Consider the following 22324-nt stretch of genomic DNA (forward strand, 5'->3'; position numbering starts at 1 on the left):
CAACGTTAAAATGATGGACTTCCACCGTTCTTCGCAGAGTCAATGTATATGCATTAGAGGAGTCCAACAATGCAAAAAAGTCGATTTTGAAAAATTTGGACTTCCGTCCTTTTCGCATGTCTCGATTCAAATAAAAAAAAGGCAGAAGTGTCCGAGCAAAATTATTCCCTTGAAGGGGTGGTGGTAATATTAATGGTGCAATATGGTAGACAAAATGTGCCGGTTTTTTACTTGGCTTATTTCATTGAGTACAAATCTTAATGCATCACTGCTTACAAAAATTAGTTGGTTTCAATAAAATTTGGGGTGGGCTGGGAGGGTGGGGGTGTGGTGGTGTAAGTTGTACAGTCAATCCGGATTTGAGTCTTGTTTACTTTAAACTCCTGACAAGTATCTTTCAAATCAAAAATTGTTAAATAAAAAGTTTGAGTCATTTAAGACAATTCACAGTCACTGAACGCCTTTTTTTCATCAAAGCAGGAGTAACAGGCAAATTTTTCAAAACCTATCGTTACACCATCTATTTCCTCCAAAAATGTGTTCAAAACAAAAATGCAAGAACTTAAAAAGTACCTATTCAGTGTCCTACTATAACCCAAAGAGAAATACTTATGATGAAAATAAAGTGCTTATAATGAGTGTGACAAAAGTTGATAGGAAGTATAATAATTGGATAATATTGATACTTTAACATTTATTGATGAAACTTTTACATACAGTGATATTGTGTACTTGCGTTAAAAATTATGGTTAATGTTGATTTTTTCCTTCTATTCTTTAATTTATACAACAAACAAACATATTTACACAAAGAATATTGTACAAGCATGCCAGCGCATTTTAGAAGGATACTAAAATACATTAAGTAAATATTTTGGCGCACATTGTTTCAAAAAGCTACACTGTAAGTTTTTGAGGGAAGTCAGATGAAAAATAAAAAAGTAACAGTTTGACAGTATAACTAAAAAATAATTCTCCAAAAGGGGGGAAAAAATTGTCATCTGGGGATGGATAAAAGTAACGATAAAGTCTGATGTGATTATGAAAATACAAATTGCAAGGGGTAAAATTCTGTGACTTAGCTTGAATAGGCATGCCAAGGATCATCAACTTGGCATAAGAAAGAAGAAACTTAGCAAATTTTGTCTTGAATTTTAATATGTTAAACATTCAATTACCTATCCTGACTGTTATTATTTGCCGTATCTTTTAAGCACTCTTTTTCACATAGGTATTTTTCCCCCTTTTATTTTTTAAATTAAATGATTACTTCAAGTATCTTGAAATACCGGCATTATTATTTTTGCAAATTACAAGGACATTAAAATTTAAGAATGCGGGTCTCAGTGCAAGAACCGATCTTTCCATGGGCATATGCTACAACTCAGACCGTACTTAAGGCACTTTCAATGAGGCGATGGGTAGATAACTTTCACTGGACTTAGCGGTAGAAAGTTCATGGAATCAACAACGGCCACCTGGCTGAATAGGTGCACGGAATGCATGCGAGGTATGAGCAGCTCTTGGTGCAACACATACGCCATCTTGCAGCACTACACATGGATGCACGTGTTTTGCCCTCCCCCTCCCTTTTTCGGGTAGTCTTACATTTTCAAGCCTTATGTGCAGTCTGAATTGCATAATGTACCAATGAATCTTTTCAGCTAAAATCACATCCTCTATGAGAATTCAATATGCGCCTTGAAAAGACTGAACAAAGTGAATGAATTCAACAAAAATTTGGCACTTAAAAACAGAATATATTAATAAGTTTCAAAATGACACAATTTTTATAGAGTCAATTTGTATCCCTTCTTTGCGGAAGAAAAAGAAAATGAAATTAAATCAAAAGTTAATTAAAAAAATAATAAAAAAGACGATTGCTTGAGCTCAGTTTGTTGACATCAAACTGAACTTTTCTTTTTTTTTTTTTCTAAAAAAAATAAGGTTCAGAAGCTACATTATTTTATTGAAAACAGGCAAATGTCAAGACACCTCTTGGAAAGCATTCAAAGGATATGAAAAGCAATAAATATCTGCTTCCGCCATTAGATTCTATATTGGAGAATTTTTCATGAGTTTATACAGAAACAAATATTACAGATAATTCGAAGCTGTGTAATCTGTTATAAGACTTACACTTTCTTTTGCAAATTGTTCACTTAAGTGTTCTGTTCATCAGTTTTATCTATTAAGTACTTACTGCTCATAAGTAATTAATGGATCATAAGATTACACCATTACAATTGTTGATCTCGAGGTATTTTTTAAAGACAGTAGGAACTCATGTAAAAAATACTAATATAGACTGAACAGCCACTTAGAAAGCCTTGAAAGTTAGAATAATAGGAGATTTTTACGGGCATAGTGGAATACCAGGGGTGATACATACTTCACAGGCTCAAAGTTTGGAGCGGAAAATACTAGAAACTTCTTTCTTCTCAACTCAAAAATCGGATTTTTTGCCTGAAATCTCAATAGGTGAAATTCACCTTCTTTATAGACTGGCATCATTCAGAATAAGGAAAATTCCTAGTGAGAGCTAATGATCAGATGGCTTGAGGCTCTATTTCTTGATGGGAAATAATTCACATGAGTCGTTTCCAAAATAATTACAAAATATGTGATTTTTCATGATTAAATCGTCTTGATTTGCATGTGATGGCTCTGACCTAGATCAGTATAGCGGATCAGTACAGCCAACTATTTCAGATCCAGAATCAGATTACATGTGTGCGAAAAACTAAGCTATTACAATCTTAATGCTGATTTTTTGTGGCACCAAGAGATTAAGAAACTTATTGACAATTAAATGATGAGTTTCAGTTTTAGCAAAGTTTTCATGGGAAGAGACCGATTTCACTGCGTAAACTTTCTTCAGTTGTGGGTAAGAAGTGAGTTTTCAACAAATGAATTTGCTTTAAATAAATGATCAACTGGTCTATTAGTGATATTAATCTGTAGACCTATACTTTAGCTCGGAACCTTATATATATGGGGGGGGGGGGGGTCATAGCAAGGTTTTCAGCTTAATATTTTTAAAAATATAATGAAAACCCTGCTAAAATCTTGAAAAATATTGCTGCCTATACATCTGATGAATTGAATCAATGATTAGCCTCCGATAATGTTCTGACCAGCTACAATATCAACAGAATCAAATTATCCAGCGGATTTCAAAGACTTGATGCATTGAAGGGCTTATATGCACTTAAATATATAAAAAAATATTATTATTAAACCATAATTATTGCAGTAAATAACCTTACATCACTATAAAACATTTCAGTTTTTACAAGATGAATTTGATAAAATGATTGTATTCTTAGCAAACAGTTCTTGCGCAAAGTATTCATTATTAATTTTGGGGTTCAATTTGGTGATTGTGCAACCAAAAAGGAGGGCAAGAGAGGAGAGGATTCAAAAATCAATGTTGGAAATTTATAATAATATCACATTCCAACATTCTCGAATGAGCCGCCGACTTCATTCTGAATGTTGATTCTAAAACTTAAAAGAGAGATCAAAAGAAAAAGAAAAAGAAAACGAAAAAAATATATCAGGCTGTCTCCATCTGCTTGCTCAAAATTTTTTCGAAGTTTGCTCTGATTAAAGAAATGAGTGAAAAAGATAGAAATACTTGAGAAGTTTTCAACTCTAAGACAGAGAGAAATAGACAAATTATTGAGAGGCAAAGGGAAGGCGAGTGACAAGTTAGAATAATACACACTAGTTCCCTTGAGATAAAATTTTCTTATGATGAAAAGAGAAATCCACAGTCAAGTTACCTTTTAATAGCAGACAAATATCCTTTAAGATGAGCTTGATAAGTGGGTTTTTTTTTTCATTTAAAGTCAGAACAGAGTTTATAAATTAGGCATTCCTCAATTCATATCGATACTTGAAAGCAAATGGTTGAGGAGGAAGTTTTTGGAGTTTTTGTTTTTTTGTGAAGCTAAGGAATATTTGAATTGATATAAATAAAAAATTGATGGAATAGTCGTCTTGAGAGGATAATTACATTTTTAAGAGGAATATTTCTTTCACAACACATGCTAAAAACAACATAAAGCCACAATTTCAATCATTTCACACTTTCTAACTCGTGGAATCCCTGTAAACAGTGCAGTGAGAGTCGGTTTTTTTTTAGGAAATTCTGAATTTGAAATAATTTAAAAAGGTTTTTAATTAACTCCGATGAACCATATAAATCATTGAATAGGTACCTCCGTTTGTTCTTCAATCTCTTATTATTTTAAATGAAGATTTACTGTGAGGAAGTTCTAGGGAACTTGCTTTTAATGGACAGAGTTTAATTATTTTGGTCTCTCTTTTCATATTGTCAGTGGACACAGAAAAGTTTGCGTTTTCCCTCAAAATGTAAGCCAATTAAAGAGAGGGCATAATGGGTAAAATAAAAGTTGAAACAAAGACATAAATATAAATAGACTATAGGTTTTCAAATTACTGACTGAGCATGAAGAAACCAAAAAAGGAAATACAATGAAAAATGTCTCCTATAGCCTGGATAGTAAATAAAGTTACAGAGCGTAACTTCAGAGAACCTTAAAATTCTTAAGGTCACTGGCTTTACATCTTCAATAGTACCAACATTATTACTAACATTAGCTTTTTTACCTCTTCTTTACTTTTGAGAGTTGAGTACGGGACTGAAAGTTTATTTTCCTGTAACTTCAGGAATGGCAAGTCCTTCATAATTTGGCTTTGCACTGTTCAAATTGAGGAGCTTTCCGGAAAAAGGCCCCACATAAAAAAATTGCGTTCGGAAAAATGCATTTGAAGTCCTCATTATTACTTTCCAACTACTGACGGTGACTTAAATTGGAGTCCAAGCTCCGATGTAGGTCACCAGTAGTGGCCAGAGAGTAATTACAGAAACTTCCACTGCACTTTTCTTGAACGCTATTTTTTGCTGTCGGTCCTCTTTCTGGAAGGCTCTTCAATTGTAAAAATTCAAGCTACAAGTATCAAAAGGCCAAAATAGAAAGGAAGAATAAATGATGACAGATTTGATGAGTGGAATATGAGAAAAGAATGGTAAATAGACAGGTTCCAGATGGAGAGAAGAAACAAGGGAAAAAGCATAAAGTAAATGAGTAATATAAAATACCACTGCATGACTAGTGATCTGCGACAAAAGTAAAGAAATAAAACAAAATTAAAATAATCTATTTGAAGATAATGAAGTTACTCAAATATTTAACAAATATAATTTATCATTTCCAACACTGATGATAAAACTATGAGCTGTAAAACTGGGGTCAAACAGGAAAAATATCAATGAAAAAAATCGGAGACTCAAAGCATTAATCGTGATATGAATGTAACAAACAAATTAAATTGAAAAAAAAGAGAAAGAAATGAGTAAAACCTCTTTTGTCTTATTTTATCCGCATTTAAAAAAATACTACCTCTTAAAAATATATCTTAAACCATAAAGATCTGTCCATATGCATACAGATTCGTGCAATGCATCTACAGAATAAGAAACAATGTCCGTACTGTTATGGGGAGATATGCAAAAAATATTTGTTTCCTTCTATGTTACCACTTATGGTTTCTTTGTTTTTTGGTAAATGAATAAAAAACCGAAAAGCTATGTTCGTTCTCTTGCAAAAAGTCTATGAAAGATTTTAGAGCTAAAAACTTTCCACCATCCGACAGGTTACCCTGAATTGACACCGTTCGCTTCATTAAGACAAGACCTGCCTCAATGAATACACTTATGGCAGAAATATAATATAAAGAGTCCTATTATTACTTTGAGAAAAATTTCTGGTGGACATATGCCATGTAATACATAGTGACAGTAATCTAACTTTCATTTCTATTGACGAGCAAAGAGGAAAGTAGTTGATTCACTCTGGAATCTTCATGGAAAAAATAAAATTCTAATTTTATGAACCTTTAATTTCTTTATTGAGTTCATAAGAGTAAATTTCAAGTTTTTAAGGATGCGAAGAGCATTTCAGAAACTGACCATTTAACGTATGGTATGCAGCGACAGCAAAACACTTTTTCATTCTTCTTCCTTTTATTGCTGCAAAAAACTCTTAGACTCTTCTCCATAAAATTTCCTGAAATGATGTCATTGCATGATTTTTGCAGGGTTTTTTTGTTCATTTATAAGTGCACTCAGTATGATGAACCATCTTGTTCATACTCCATCATACTAAGACTATCAGACTTCAGTCGAAAAATTCATCCAAGAATCCTGAGATGGTAGATTTTGTTTCTTAAGAAAATAACTCGAAAATCTTTCCGTAATTTCAGCATTTTTTCCTTTGTCTGAATTTCACAAAGTAATAAATATTTCACAATCAGTCTGTGAGCACTCTGTTTATTCACTACTGAAAATTTTTCTTAGCAAACAATTCATAAAGCCTTTCAGTAGTGATCATTATGGACTAATTACATATTACTTCTCACTCGCTCATGACAGTACAAGACAGCACTACGTCTAATGCGTAGAAAAATCTGATGCAGAAAGACACCCAGATAGGTGGATTAAGATAATGAAATAACAACTTAGATTCAAAATAAGATGATAGTGAGGAGAATGAATATGATGGATGATAAGGATGGAATTTGTTTGAAAATTTAGCGCTTGATAGCTACAGATGACAAAGCCTTAAAATTTCGTCTAGCTAAAAAATGTTAGCAGTTTAATTTCCTACAAACCTGAGATATGCACTCATTCTACTATTTATCCTGCTTTGCAGACTTTCTTATTTTTATTGTTTATTGGTGAAGGTCCTGCATATATACTTAAGAATAAACAGGAAACCTATATTTTGCTAAATCATTAATAGATTCATTTCAATGATACATTCCGAATCTGCGCAAATATATTGATGTAGGTACAAGATACAAGAGGGGTCATTTATAAAAGACTTCTGTTTACCTAAAATGTAGAACCCTTAAAAATTAATCTGATGTCTTCCATCTTTTCCAAATATTGCAAAACAGGATGCTTTTGAAGTGATGATGAAGTTAAAATTCCGAAAGATACAGATTTCCTAGAGAAGTAACTGCTAACTTAAGATTGGAAAAAATTCTTGAAGTACATCACCATCTGATTTGCAGGGTAACTCCAGGTTGATGACTAATTCTAAATCAATCAACCGCTTCAGAGGGATGCTTCGATACAAAATACATTGTGCTAAATTTGTTCTATAATAAAAGATCTCACATAAATTTAAAAGAAAGTAACTTCCACTACAGCTTTTCTCAGGAACTACCAAGGGCTAACTTTTCTTCAACAACCTAAACGTAGATGACGACTAGCGACACGGACAGGGCTGCCAATGATGGAATGGAAAATTTCAGGTTCTTTATGTTAAAAGAAGAATTCATTTTTTTCTTTTAGAAAAAAATATTTTGGCATACTTCATGGAACAGACCTTGTAAGAGCAGAATATTGCTTGTGAGTAGTCTTTGTTTGATATTACCTACTATCATAAACAATTAACAATACTTTCTCTGTCGAAGAGTTAAGTTTTATTACCCTCCAAAAATTCCTTGTATTTCATGAGAACTTAAGCACTCCACTGATTCTAAATGCACCAACTTTCTAAGACACATACAGAACATCTTCTACCCTCATCTTATTGTGACATCATCCTGTTATCAGAAAATGTATCCCTAAGTGTCCAGTTCTATGACAGAGAGCGAGATAGTGGGCAGAAGGTGACCTACTCCTGGGAAGGCAGGTAAATTCAAGATTCCTAATGAGAGAAGTCCTAACAGATGGCAGCCCTGGCCAGGGCAGGGAGCGTTGAATTCTTAAAAATAAATGGTTTTTGAACTCCGAGTCCATTCTACACACGAACACATAATGGACCGTCGTATTATAGCACAGTGAACAAAAATGAAGCAAAAATATCTACAAAAATTTAAAGAGTGGATCCTACGTTATAATTCCATGTCTTGTGCTTCATCCTCGCTAAAGTCTGACATTGATGATTCACTATCTGATGATACAGCTTGATGCTCTTGCTCACGCAACGCTTCCTCTGTTGCGTATTTTCGCACGTACTCTGTAAACATAAAGATATTATTAGTGCATCTTTAAGACTTCAGAAAAACACTTTACAGACACATATCCAAGTTTTTACCATTATTGAACCAGTTAAAGGGAGTTTGAATTGGGTTGAATGACACCGAAATTTATGAAAAGTTAAGTTAATTTTTGAAAGGGAGAAGTTACTCAGTTTCACTCAATTTCACTTTAACTTTGCCGTTTGGCTTGTGTAACATCATGGATTCATGACTGTTGACGTGAGAACCTGGACTTGAGTTGTTAATAATTTTACCAAAGATCCCTTCCTCCCTTTCTGAATAAAAAATGAAAAAAAAAACGAAAAAAAAAGAAAAAAGAGGAAAATTTTCTAATTATTAATCTTCTTTTTCACTTATTCTGTACACATATTCTGGCAGTTGTTACGATAAAATGCTAATCAAAATTAATCGAATTTTTGTCATAACTTATATAACTGTGCGTTTTTCCAGTACTGTAAATTAATTTTACACAACATTGCACAACACCAAGGATGCTGAAAATTCTCCGAAGCTAAAATCAGTCCTGATCTCCGCTTTAAAATTTCCTAACTCTCTAAGAACAATTAAAGTACATGTTAGTCGAAAAATTTCAAATATCAGCACCCTTTCAAGGTTTTTTCCTCATTTTTTGCTTGATAAAGAAAAAAATACCCATTCTATCGAAAACAAATTTTGTGAACTCACAGTGTTCCTTGTCTCACATGCAAGCCTGGCTCGTTTGCCCTACAATTCAATAAACACGATCATGAAAATTCTACATTTTCCAACTTATCGTGAGAATGCAAGAACAAGAGGGTAGTCTCTGCATGATAGTGGTGTAGTATGTATGAAGAAAACAAAGCAGGACACTGACAAATGAATTATTCTAGATCCAAAATTTTCTTGTCTATCTTTCGTAAGGCATTAACCCTGTTTGACAGCATGATAGCCAGGGCTACTTGGGGCAAAAAAAGTCAGTTCCTTTGTCAACCTCATAGTGCCTCCTCACCTTCAAGAACGCCTTGGAAAGGCATTAGATGTCACTTTTAAAAGAGTACTTGTAGGTATAACAAAGCAGGGGCCACCTGCACACAAGGATATAGGCACAGAATTTGACAAGGAGAAGACGGAAATCACTGAAACACATCTGAACAATAACTTTCAATTTAAAAAAGCGATGAAATCTACCATACCGTGCACTTTCTTCTTATATTCATCTGGTTTGTGTAAATACATTGCTGCAGCATCTCCATTCAATGGATCAATTGGATTAGGATACGTTAACAGCTGAGGCAGAAATGACTCAAAAATATTTGATAAATCTAGAAAATAGATAAATAATCGCTTAAGTAATTGGGGGAAAAAATAATCACTTGTTTGGGACATTTAAAAATTCATGGAAGAATTTGACTAAATGATTTGAAGTATACCTTCGCTGCAACTCCTATTTCCTTATTTCATACGAACAACTAGAAAATTACCTGCACTAGAGATTTTGTCCTTGATACTAATACAATACCTAAATGGAAAAGTTTCTAACTGAATTTTTTCTCTATGGCTAAAATATGAAATTATCACAACTAACTTTTGATATTTCCTTAGAAGAAAACAAATTAATTACATGAAATAAAATAATTGAAACAAAGAAATTTCGTAAAGGCAAATATCTCAAATACGAACTGAATACACCACTTCTCAAGGTATGAATTTGACCATTAAAATCTACGATGCCTCTTCAGGATTTTAAACAGAACACAATTTGCGCAACAAAAATTACTGCAATTAACTCCTAGACAAGACGTTAATGTTTATATTCAGCACTGATCATAAAAAAATAGAATTTCCCACTAACAAGAAAATCCAGAGCAAACGTAAATTAGATTGTGCATTACAACGGTTATGGTAGGCTTCATGATAAAGTGATGTTCTTTCCCTGCCCTGGGTTGTTCGAAATGTAGAGACAATGTCCAACAATTGGGCCAAATTGCCAAAACTAAAGTTGCTGTGTTTTCATACCGCAAAGACCATAGTGGCTACATTTAGTGGGCACTTCAATTCCAGCAGTTTGTGGTTTTCTTAGGTGCAGAATGTTTATATTTATGCATGGAAAAACGTTTATGTCTTCGTTAAGAGTTACTTTCAATAATTCTCATTGCACAAATCTTTTGTACAGAAAAAAGATGGGAACACTTGTATCACAATGCTTGAATGCACACCTTGTCCCTTGTCTTGTGTTCCATTATTGATTTTTCCGTCAAAGTAAAGAAAAAAAAGAAAGGTATGAGAACAGGAATGTTGATATTAAAGGCGGTTTTCAAAGAATAAATTCTTGCCCATTCTCAGGAGCTGAATAAAAAAATAAGTACTCCTCGAAGCACATTATACTACCTACACAAAGGTCAAAATTATAATACCTTGCCTCTTTTGCTAAGAAAGGCTTGATCTGCAACCTCCGATATAAAAATAAATTGCTCTATTCGTACAGACCATACAACATCAATTTCTATAATTTCATAAATTGGATCACATTTAGCAGAGGGAAACTGCCGCAATTACAGTGTTTTAATAAAAATTGTGCATCTCCTTGACTTGAATAATGCCTAAAATAGCAAATCATTTTTTTCCTACCAAAAATTGTTAAATTGGAAGGAAAACAATCATATACTTACATTTTATTACTATGCATTTTTAAAAGTAAAGAACACGGTGAGCAATTATAAAAACAACAAAATCAGAGTTGGTTTTCTTCTGCTAAATGTGATCCAGTGGAATTCCATTAAAAGAGTTAGCTCTTCTTTCTTTAATTCCATCCAACTAAATGTTATTATGATTTCTCACAAGATTTTATAAAATGAAAGTTGACATAGACAAACCATAAAGTGCAGTCCATGCTTGATTGATTACATCTAGACAGACGGTGCCTGAGACTTCATCGATGTTTGGATGATAAACTTTGTTCATAAAGCCAATTGACGGTGATTTGAATGGGTAGTGTTCTGGCAGGTGCACTCGCACTTTCCAGATCCCACCTTCATAGGGTGCTGTTAAAACAGGGAAAGAACACAGAAATATGAAAGTAATCCTTAAATTTAAACAGTCTATACTGAGCGATAAGAGGACTTAATTATGAAAGTGGCATTAGAGGCAAAATAAATTAATTTGAAATTTGGACTAATTTTAAGAGTGAGACTGATTTTGCTGAAGATCGTACGGCCACTGTCGCACATGATGGAAAAAAATGTCGTATACATAATGTGATATACATCTATAATGTAATTATTATATAATGTGAAAAATGTTCAGTTCCTGGTCTCACTGTCATGATTGTTGCCATTCATATGAACTCACAACAGAGGTCTTCAGAGGTGCTAAGAGACTTGTATTTATTATATGTATTAATTTTTTTAACTTTATTTTATTTTTTTAGGTGAAAGTGAACAACAACATGAAATTTAATAAGAACTCGTAAAAAGACGAATTTAAGCGGAATCAACCCAACTGCACCAAGCATTGCCTCATTTCCTCAGAGTTTTAATTTTCAAAGTGAAAACTAAGCAATACTGAAATTTGGATTTTAGGCGTACATATATTCTCCTTAATTTAAGGTGAAATCACGGACAGTTTAGAGGCATTGAATAGTTTGGTTCTACATTAAATAATAAAACGCTGGAGAAAGTAGGCAATGTAAAATGCAATCAGGCTGCTTCTAGGTAAACCATCTAATATTATGTGAAAGTCAGTACATACGTGCATTATTCTCGAGAGAACAACAATAATGTGTCATGAAAAAAAAAAAATACTGCCAAGTTTTAAATATTAATGTGAAGAGAAATTTATGCGCAAAAATTTATGTGTGAATGTGCGAGACCACATATCTCCGTTTGTGATGTTCAGGACTTGCAATCATACTGTATTTTTTCCTTGGAAAACTAGTCAACATAATTTCTTGAAAACTTCATTGATTTTTCTTCTATGTTGGTAGAATGTCCTGTATAAATTTCAAGCTATAAAGTTGACTAGTTCCTCTTCGAAAAAATAAACTAGGAGCGGAGATTAGGAAACACTGCAATGGAGATACGTGGTATCACACTTTAGCCACCTTTATAATATGAGGGCACTGAATTATACTTACTGCCTCTGGGGCCATAAAATTTAACACAGAATTCGTTTAGTCCACCTAAAATTGTAACTTCGTGTTTGCTTTCAATACTGAGGACCAAGTTAAGGAAAAAAAAATTTCTGTGCAGTGAGAAAGTCTAATCAAATAAACATGAAATTCATCCTGATAAGGAAATTTCCCTCATTTCCTCTCGGAGACTAACACAAGAGGCATCCTAGGTAGCTTGATAGAGACTAAGCATGAAAATGTTGATAAGACTAGAGCAAATGCTGATACATATCAATACAGATTATCTACCCAAGGCAGTTGTTTTCATAAAAATGTACAATACAATAATGTCAATAGTATCAATAACTGGATCAAAGTATCAATGCCACCTGGTATCAACTATAGATTTCTAAGGAGATGTGTGTGATGTCTCCATAAAAAAAAAATTTGGAATCCTTAAATTTCATTTTTTTTTCAATTTTTTTTTGTAAATCAAACTAATTGAGGGTGCCATGCTCCACCTTGCAATACTTAAGTCGGTGGGAGCAAAACATTTTCTGGAAGGCTACTTTTAGAGACCAGAAACTCTGCTCCTGGTGACTGAAAACAATGGCTTTGGGGGTAACTGATGGAAGTTGAGCGCCGCTTTAAACGATAGACAATAATAATTGAAGGTTCAACTTTTGAAGAAATAACTTGTCTATGCCTTAAAGTCAGTAAACAAATTCATATTATCTGGGTAAGAACTGTTGGAGGAGAAAATTTTCTTGGACTTATCATTTAATTTAGCGAAAAATATACATTACAGACTGGCAACAAGTTTTCCTAGGATGATTAAGCACTGGTTTTGCAAGGGGAAAATTTGATGTGAAAAACACAGGGTCTAGGTTCTAAATAAATTAGGTAACTGTACATCTCCAAAGGATTGGTTACACCATACTTACACTTGATGGTTGGAAAAAATTTGCTCAACGCAAGAAAAAGAAAAAATGAGCTATTGTCAAACAGGAGAAAGGGAGATAGGATGAGAAACTGCATCGACATCCATAGCAAACTGAGACAACTCAAAACATACCAAGGTTAGCACCACAAACCTAAAGATGACTAGAAATTGCTAAAAAAGTCATCATTGTAGCCATGATATATGTTACAAAATTATGTTGCTTGAAAATAAAAGAAACCCTATTCAACGGTTGGGAGGATGGTGAGTTAGGGTAACCTAACTACAAAAAAATGAACATCAGACAGGAAATTCAAGGACAAAGATTGAGGCGTTGGAGCGGCAGAAACAAGGTATATTAGCAGCTTGCGAGCAATTTGAAATAGTGAAAGGTTTGAGGGGTAAATACGCAATAATGAGGGGATTTCAATCCAGAGGCAAATATGATCTGCCTTTCTCAAGGATAACCTGAATCTAATAACTAAATCATAGGAATCAGTGAATATGAAGAACATTTACCCAGAAAACTAAGTAGTTTCCAATTCTATATACTAGATGGGAAACTACTTGACAGAAGTTCCTCTGATGCAGCATGAAGTTTCTGTACCACTGATTAGGGACAGAGAAATGGGGATGCAACAGTGATGATAAAAAATCATTTTTCATTCCTAAGCAACTTTAGCCATTCATACAAGCAGAAGACAAAGTAAGATGAATCAATGACCAGTATTTGATTCATCAGGAATAAGAAAGTTTCTGCTGGGAGCATTTCTGATAAAGGAGATTGATCAGAGCTAGAAATTGTCCAAACAACATGTGGAACAAAGAACAGCTGACAAGTCCCCACTTCAAAGCCAATATCCAGTTGCAGGTCCATCTACATTGAACAGTGATTAGAGTATGTATAACAAAGGATACAGCTTGATGACATCTGTGTCCATTCGACGCTTTCCAGCACTGGGGGATGACATTGTTCCGAGAGCACTTTAAAACAGCTAATTAGAATGAAAGTTCGAGATGGGTTATGAATTTAGCATTAATCAGATAATAAGGCGAGAAGTACAATAAAATAATTTCATAATGACACAATCGAAGACGACAGAGTACACATTACTTCCACACAGGTCAGCTGTTGAGTGAACACTGTTGTCATATTGGCCCCGTTCCCTTCATCGCATCGACGTGCAGTCTGAGAAACATAGCGAAAGTGAAGACACTGAGAGCTTATTCAAAACTGCGTTTCGACTGTTCAAGTTCAAAATTTCCAGTCGCCGAAAAGGTATTTCTTTAAAGCTGCATACAATACAAATCAATTGCGTAGTTCTTTAAATAATGAGAGTTTTCCATAATTTTTCTCGAGACAATACAGGAAAATTTTCTCTAGGTTAAGGAACATGCGCAAGATTTGAGTACTAAAATGCTGAGGTTGTTGCATTGTGATTACTGATTTGAACAATGTTGTCAAATCAAAATTAATTTCATTTGTAATGTTTTTTTTTGCCAACGCGATTCTTGTTTACCAACACACCGCGAGAGGTTAGAAAAGAAGATGCGTTCGCCTTCTCCTTTTCCGAGTACATACCTGAAACGAGGGAAATTTCTTAGAAAGGCCTGCTTATCTATTTTATAACTACGATTTTTTCCGCTCGTGTTGTATCTCCCTTCATAGAAATCAAAGCATTGATCAGCTTCTGTTTTGCTGCCACGAAAAGTAAGTACGCCACATAATCATTCCCCTTATCACTTATTATCTTTGCTTGCTCACGTCCACGAAGTCCAAACCCGACAATGAATGATAGGGTCGACTTAGAAGTAATTAGTGCAGCAGTGGAATACTTACTTTGTATCATTTCAATCCTCAGCCAAATTGTCCAACCACTCCCAATGAATTTCTCTTTTCAGTGTATTTTGACTTGGCCCTTGCTGCTGAGCGTTCTTGTGGTTGTTAAATAAGATCCCAACCCGGTGTATCAACTCAACTGGCCTTCTTTCAGTTTCTATCACCCGAAGGTTTTTGCAGAAGTGAGTTGGGAGATTACGTTTAAAAGACCCCCGAGACTTTACGAAACCAATCACAGAAGAGAGGTATGTATTCCGGTGGATGTGTAGGTAGGGATTGTGAAGAAAATGAAATCATAATAATCATCAAAAATGCATTTCACATCAGACGTTGAAACAAGCAATGAGGATCTGTTATTGTTAAGCTTCTTACTCATGAATTTTATGAAAATAAGGAGTAGAGAACTGATTCCTTGGCAGTGGCATTTTTAAAATTTCATTAATTTTGTGTAGACATCGTGAGGGGACTCTGATGAGTATTTGAATGATTTTATATCGATAGCCAAAGTGCAAAACAACGTATCTCCATTATTGTGTTCCGTGACTCGGACAAATGCCTCTAGCTTCTCAGGCTCAGAAGGTGGATTTCTCAATCGCCTCTTTTCAAACGTGTATCGTTTTTCCACTTGTGCTCATCGATATTAGATAACTTTAACCAGGATAGTAACTCCTATTTTTAATCTTCATCGTGAATATCCTTTAGGTGGATTTATAGGAGGGCCGCAGGTCACCCACAAGCCAGAAAGAAAAGTGAGAGAGCGAGAGATGGAGAAAAGGAGTGAAAAAAAGGAAGGAGGAAGAGCAGAGAAAAGAAATGAATAACTTCCTTACAAACAGGTATATTGATCTCACACCCAAGTCATTTTTTCTGTTCGACTTTTCTCTCTGGAATTTATCTTCCCCGTAATTGATGTTTTCTAACAGATATTTTGGTAAATTCAGTAACTTTTTTTAATCGTGTAACTCAAATAAGTAATACTAAATTCAACAGATCAAACTGCTCAAAATTTTAATGTTCACAGTTTACTCGCATAAAAATTTTAAAGCACCAGAAGCTAAAGGGTGTCCTGATTGTCCTTTTGGGATGAAGCCTGAAAGATTGTTGTTAAATCCGCCCTCCCCCCTTTACCTCTCCCTAGATCAACTGGTGTAGTTTTTACATTTTGAAAAGTTATTTAATGGGTCTTGCGAAGTAGTAGTTGATAATGCTAAAACCTGTTTTGATGCCATTCTTTTGTTCTTAGGTAAAGCTTAGTCAGATTCCTGTCGGTGTGGTTGCCAACATAAGTTAATGCCTGAAGAAGACAAAGAGTGTGCTGCAGAGTGCCTACCAGCAGAAAAAGAAACCATGGTTCAACGTACGTATTTCTCGCCATCCGTAAAGCATGTCTTCCATTGCAAGCTGGTTGTTTAAATTCTTTCTATTTTGGATTAAAAACCGATGGTGAAATTCCTTAACCACGTATCTTGTTTTCGGTGTTTCAAAATCTCCATTCCAATTTTATTTCCTTTAAAAGAGAAAGAATCAATTATATCCCTTGAAGTTATCACAGATTTCTCCTTGTGCAGAGGAGAAAAATTACAAAAATGTATCGAAAACGATACTGAATAACAAGAATCTGAAGTTAATGTTCACATTTTTTATTTTCTACTATGTATAGGTAATTATATCATCAAGTTCAGATCAGTAAATTCATGGAATAATGTTCTTAACTGATCACCTTTATTTTCTTCCTATATTCATGACCTATACCATTCTGTTTTTATGATCATTTACAGAACAAAAATTGAAAACCTTCGAATAAAAATATTTGCTCGATTCCAGGAATTCCCTCTCCTCAGTGAAAACTATTGGAAAATCGCATCAAAAATCTTATTTTTCTTTTTTTTTCTTTCTGTTTTTTCCATTCAGTCTTAATTTAGCCGTTTTTAGTGGGGTTCCAGAAGTGCCTGATAAACACGAAAAAAAAAAATAATTGACTTCATTTATAGCCAGCCCTTCCATTCCTTGAACGAGCCCTGCAAGCTGCCCCAGACTTAGTAGCTTTTGGTACATTTAGATGTTTTAGTAGGTTATCATCAAGTTTGTCATCAGACTGAAGCCAAAATATTAGGTGATTTTATAGTGTAGGAACTGAGATATTAGCAATTAAGCGCTCCTCCGCCTTTCATAGAGTGTTATAAATTTTAGAAGTCTTCCTCAATTTTTCAGGTGGAAACTCTAGAATGCTAAAGACTGTTAGTCTTGTCACTCTAACAGCTCAAAATGCAATTTTGAGTTTGAGTATGAGACATGCAAGAACAAGGGCTCCGAAGGAAGAACTCTTTCTGTCATCAACCGGTGAGATCAACTATCAGCTGACATTTTTTTGCATTTTTTCTCTCCCTTTGCACTTATTGGGCGGATAAAAGTAAAAACAAACTCCTGCCAAGGACAGGGAGCAGGCCAGGAAGCCTATGTTTATATCCTAAAGCTTTGTAGTTGCTTAGGTTCTTCTTGATGTGCCGACATAACCGAACGGTACAACTACAGCATTAGGAAAACAAGAGGTATGGATAAGCGCCAAAAGTCAGGCAGGGAGGAAAAGAGGTGACTCCGCATCAGTGCTAGAAGGATGCATGATGGAGCATTGATGGCTGCTGAGTGGAGTGGGAGCACACTGCTCAGGCGCTACAGCATTTCTCTTATGATTTTATATTATACCTAGATTAACTTGAATTAATTTGTTTTTAATTGACTGTTACATTTATTTTTAAAGAAAATGAAGATCAGCTGGAACGGTTGCTTGGTTTTTTCAATGCAGCGACAGTCCTGGTCATTTTAGGACATTCGTTGTTTATGTTTAAATTCTCATTGCATCCCTCTCCTTCTATGCAAGAATTGTATCCTTTTTTAAGTGTATTTTTAAGTTTTTTTCTTCTTAATTAATAGATGATTCTGATTAATAGTGTCTCCTACTAGTCTCCACTACTAGTGTCCAGCTGATGATCTTCGTTACTAATCTCATAATTTTTCATATCTTTCTCAGCGGTTGTCATGTCTGAATTCGTGAAGCTCATCATTGCCCTGTATCTAGTCTTTCAAGAAGAGGGAAGTAATATTAAGCGATACAAGGACTCATTGCACAATACCATCGTCAAACAGCCCATAGACACTTTGAAAGTTGGAGTCCCATCACTACTTTACATCCTTCAAAACAATCTTCTTTACCTCTCAGCATCAAATTTGGACGCCGCCACTTATCAAGTAAGAAGAATAGATTGGTCCTTCAGATAAAGTAAACTTAAAAAGAGCATTGCGTTTGTACTACTAAATTTTTGGTCATTCCCGTGTGACTTTTCTTTAGACTCTTTCCTACTAAAAAATTCCTTGACCTCATACCGCATACCACAGAGGAGTAATTCAGTTTTTAAATAACCAAATAATGTGTTGTTACAAATTAGTAACATCATGGCATAGAGGGTTAATTTCGCCATTCCTCTATAATCTTTGGAAGTGACCATCATAATCCAATTTTTTAATCTCTAAGAGCTACCATTGTAGTATAGTGAAACCTCCCATAAGCAAGCATCTAAGAGGAATAAAGGATCATACTAAGGTGCTAGGCTACCATAGATTTCAATGAAAATTAAATGTTGATTAGAAAAAACGACACTTCTAGTAAATGAATGATGAAGAATGATGCTGACAAAAGCTCTACACACACGTTTATACTGCATATTCAAGCAAGCTCATTCTTAAAAGTTTTGAAAGTTACTTTTTCTTTCAAAAACTAAAATTTACATTTGTTTTGTTTCTATGCTGAATTTACTTTGGGGTTTATCTTTATTGATTACAGAGTCACTGATTTCATCAATACTTGAGGTTTATTTTTAATTCATAGAATAATTTTAATATTTAAAGTTCTGTTGTGGCATCCTCCCTCCTGGGCTGTCTTTAAATTACGTAATGCTGTATTCCAGATATAGTAACTCTTCACCCCTTTATAGCGCACCTGTAATGCAGGAGTTGCATTCTCATGGTCTATTGTATTCTTTCCACTTTTCAGGTGACCTACCAGCTGAAAATTTTAACAACAGCAGTTTTTGCTGTTATTATTCTCCGCCGGAAACTAATCGTCACACAGTGGCTTGCCCTAGTTTTTCTCATCGCAGGAGTGGTCACTGTGCAATTATCTGATGCAGAGGAAAAACAAGTCAAGGTTGCTCAAAATCGTCTTCTTGGCATCTGTGCAGCTCTTGCTGCTTGTGTTCTGTCTGGCTTTGCCGGTATCTACTTCGAAAAAATCCTCAAAGGCTCCGACATATCTGTTTGGATGCGGAATGTTCAACTAAGCTTCCTATCAATCCCTATTGGTCTAGGCACCGTCTTGATAAAAGACTTTAGCGCCGTCACTCAAAATGGATTCTTTTGGGGCTATGATTGGTATGTTGTGTACATTGTTGTATTGCAAGCAAGTGGTGGGCTTTTAGTGGCGCTGGTTGTCAAGTACGCAGACAATATTCTGAAAGGTTTTGCCACATCTCTGGCCATTATTTTTTCATGCATACTTTCAATAATTCTGTTCGATTTCACAGTCACATTTCTCTTTATTTTAGGAGCTGCACTAGTGATCTGTTCAATATTTCTTTATGGATATCAACCAAGTGCTAAACCTAAAGCATTACCCCTTGCCCAAAAACTTTGAAAAGGAAATGTATGAATATGTTGCTGTCATTCAGGATGAAGTAAATCATTCTCTGAAGCCCTTGAAATTCCCTTAAATCTCTAAATGAAAAAGCGGATTTTTTATATCAACTTGACGCCCTCAAGTGGTTATATCCTGGTTGATCCAAGAATTAAAGAAAGAGAACTAAGCTTTGTTTTCTCTTGTTTAAGGTGAAAAACTACACCCTAATTTTGAATTTTTGCTGTCAGGCATGATTTTGGCAATTATAATTCTTAATTTCTCCAATTAAACGGGTTCTATCCATTAGTTAGGTCATCATTTAGATCCCCTAGAAAAATTATTCCACAAAGACAAAAAATCCATCAGGGAAGGAAAGCTTCTAATATTTGTTAGAGGCTCACAGAAGGGCTCTTCTGGGATTGAGTTCTGATCTTTCTCGGTCAGAAAATACTTAATTCATTCATCGCAATGAAAAAACGAGGATCCAAACAAGAAAAATGTTACTTTGATGAAAGATGCTCCATTTTTTGCTCTTGAACTGAACCAGAACCGAAGTGACTGAAAAATGCTATATCATTGGTATCTTTCTCATAAGAAGATCTTCTTTCTTTATTCTCTTTTGTATGTTTCTTTTCTCTTTTGTTTCTTTTTTTATCTTTCATTTTTCAAAGAAAGAACAATCAAATGCTTTTGATACTGCAGAAGCAAAATATCTATAAAACTGTAGTCTTTCTGTCTATAAGGCTTAAAAGAACTAGTTTTAGCTCTCTTAACTTTGCTTTAAGAGTTTATTTTTCATAATATTCTCCATTGCATTCATAATCTGTGATGTATTCTAACATTAAAAACGTTTTGCAAAAATCAAATGTTCCTATCAATTTCAAAACTTTACAATCAAGATGCAAGCTCTAACATAAGAACTAGGTATTAAAAGTTCAATTAATTTCACCTGTTTCACATTTAATCTGTGTTAATTTGACTTTCTAATGTCTTGTTCAAAAGTTATGCTTTGCTGACTTTTTTTTGGTATGCATTTTTTTTTTCATTTAAAATTTCAAAGAGATTATGAATGGAGTGCTCCCTATAATTTATAATAAGTCTACCACCCTATTTTAACTTGTTGGCAACACATCAGGCGCTGCTGGGTGACAATGCTCTCATTTTAGGATGACTTAAGGTCCTAGCACCTAACAGGAGAATTTCAAACAAATGTAACTGTAAAATTAATTTAGGTTCTCATTACTTGACAGAAAGATTCAAGTTAGGTGTTCGAGTTGAAACAGGAATATGTTTTGGAGTTATGTCATGTTTGGCCTCTGATGTCATGCTTTTATGTGTACATGTTATGAAGATTCTAGGAATATGTTATTTGCCCACTAGAGTGGAGTAGACACCAAAAATAATTTGAACACTGCCAACAAAATATTGCAAAGACAATTAGTGTATTTTTCCTTCGGAAAATACACTAAAAACAGAGGATCTGCCATCATTATTCTTGCATTTACTTTCTATACCAAATTGAAGATGGTAGACTCTCTGTTGCAGTTTAAACATGTTCAAACTTATTCTTTTTATTGACTTTTTAGTGCTAATTTGATACTTGAAAATGTCCACTCCATGTTCTTTGCCCAAAAAGCACCTGCATTGCCAACTTGTCAAAAACAAATGTCAAATGAGTCAAAACTCGTTAGGGATGTCGATACTCAGGGAAGTATCGATACTCGGTATCGATACTGGTATCGACTCTAAGCATCGATACTGGTATCGAGCATCGAGCTGAAGTATCGATACTTATGAGGTATCGATACAATCGATACTATTTCTGAATTATGCCGTGATTCTGAGTGTGCGTATGTCTGTCGGCCGTTAAATTCCGCCAGATTTACGCCTCTCTCAAAAAAGCCCTGTTCGCGTCCTTAGTCAACTATTTTGAGCCCTTAAGTACAGTTATCGAACTGAGCTTTTGACATTTTTATTGAAGTTTAATCATCTTGAGAAACTTGATTACTCCGTCATTTGTCACAGTGCATCATGAAGGTGAAATAGTGGGGAGAGAATTTTTTAAAAAAGAAAAAGAGGCCTTCTTCATGGCCAAATCACGTCGATACTGGGGTCTTGGCATCGATACTGCATGGTATCGATATTGTGGAGTATTGATGCCGAGTATCTTTAAGTATCGATCGAAGGTATCGATACTTTGCAAGTATCGGATAAGTATCGACATCCCTAAAGCTCGTGTTTCTCTTCTAATACTTGCCGCTGACACTGTTCCGCTCCAGGAAATCATTCTGTCAATATAAATAATTGAAAATTTTTCCTTAGAGATCTGTAAGTATCGCTGTATTTTCCTCTAATTAGTAAGTCTACTTTTTTATACCAAATTATTTGTGAATAATTTTAGATTTTAACTTTTTATACTATTAAATATTCTAATCTTATCAAAATATACAACTAAAACTAACTTTTATGATAGGCTGTCATTATTTCTGATGTAGAATCTGATGAAGAATTGTGTCGCTTTGTTCTCAGAATGTAGCTATAAATTAAGTATTTTAATAACAGTATTGAAGACTGAATAGCCTGGGTCACACTATCAAACTGAGCTATCAATCTGAGGAGGTCAGGGTTCTGATTGGTACTGTGAATATTAATCAGAGATCTCTATGCCATCAAATTACCGCGGCCCTCAGTAATTGATAGCACACT

General features: G+C 34.5%; 2 protein-coding genes across 6 annotated transcripts; one reads left to right on the top strand and one right to left on the bottom strand.

Annotated features, from left to right (window-relative positions):
• Positions 1 to 674: 674 nt before the first annotated feature.
• On the bottom strand, positions 675 to 14251 carry UbcE2H (ubiquitin conjugating enzyme E2H). The gene is made up of 5 exons (XM_019054029.2): positions 14028 to 14251; positions 12194 to 12270; positions 10935 to 11102; positions 9255 to 9383; positions 675 to 8060 (listed from the first exon to the last, which is right to left on the bottom strand). Exons 1-5 carry the CDS (start codon positions 14078 to 14080, stop codon positions 7936 to 7938), a joined length of 552 nt encoding a protein of 183 aa, XP_018909574.1. The 5' UTR covers positions 14081 to 14251; the 3' UTR covers positions 675 to 7935.
• Positions 14252 to 14255: 4 nt separating this feature from the next.
• On the top strand, positions 14256 to 20672 carry Ugalt (UDP-galactose transporter). 5 transcript variants are annotated; one of them, XM_072301999.1, is made up of 7 exons: positions 14256 to 14388; positions 15012 to 15194; positions 15652 to 15785; positions 16193 to 16306; positions 17161 to 17289; positions 17978 to 18195; positions 18998 to 20672. In XM_072301999.1, exons 4-7 carry the CDS (start codon positions 16240 to 16242, stop codon positions 19634 to 19636), a joined length of 1053 nt encoding a protein of 350 aa, XP_072158100.1. In that variant the 5' UTR covers positions 14256 to 14388; positions 15012 to 15194; positions 15652 to 15785; positions 16193 to 16239; the 3' UTR covers positions 19637 to 20672. The 5 variants fall into 5 exon arrangements, with proteins under 5 accessions (XP_072158100.1, XP_018909569.1, XP_018909567.1 ...); XM_019054024.2 differs by lacking the exon at positions 14256 to 14388 and adding an exon at positions 14611 to 14820; XM_019054022.2 differs by lacking the exons at positions 14256 to 14388; positions 15652 to 15785 and adding an exon at positions 14611 to 14820.
• Positions 20673 to 22324: the final 1652 nt, after the last annotated feature.

Source organism: Bemisia tabaci, chromosome 1, assembly GCF_918797505.1.
Source record: "Bemisia tabaci chromosome 1, PGI_BMITA_v3".
Taxonomy (NCBI): Eukaryota; Metazoa; Arthropoda; class Insecta; order Hemiptera; family Aleyrodidae; genus Bemisia; species Bemisia tabaci.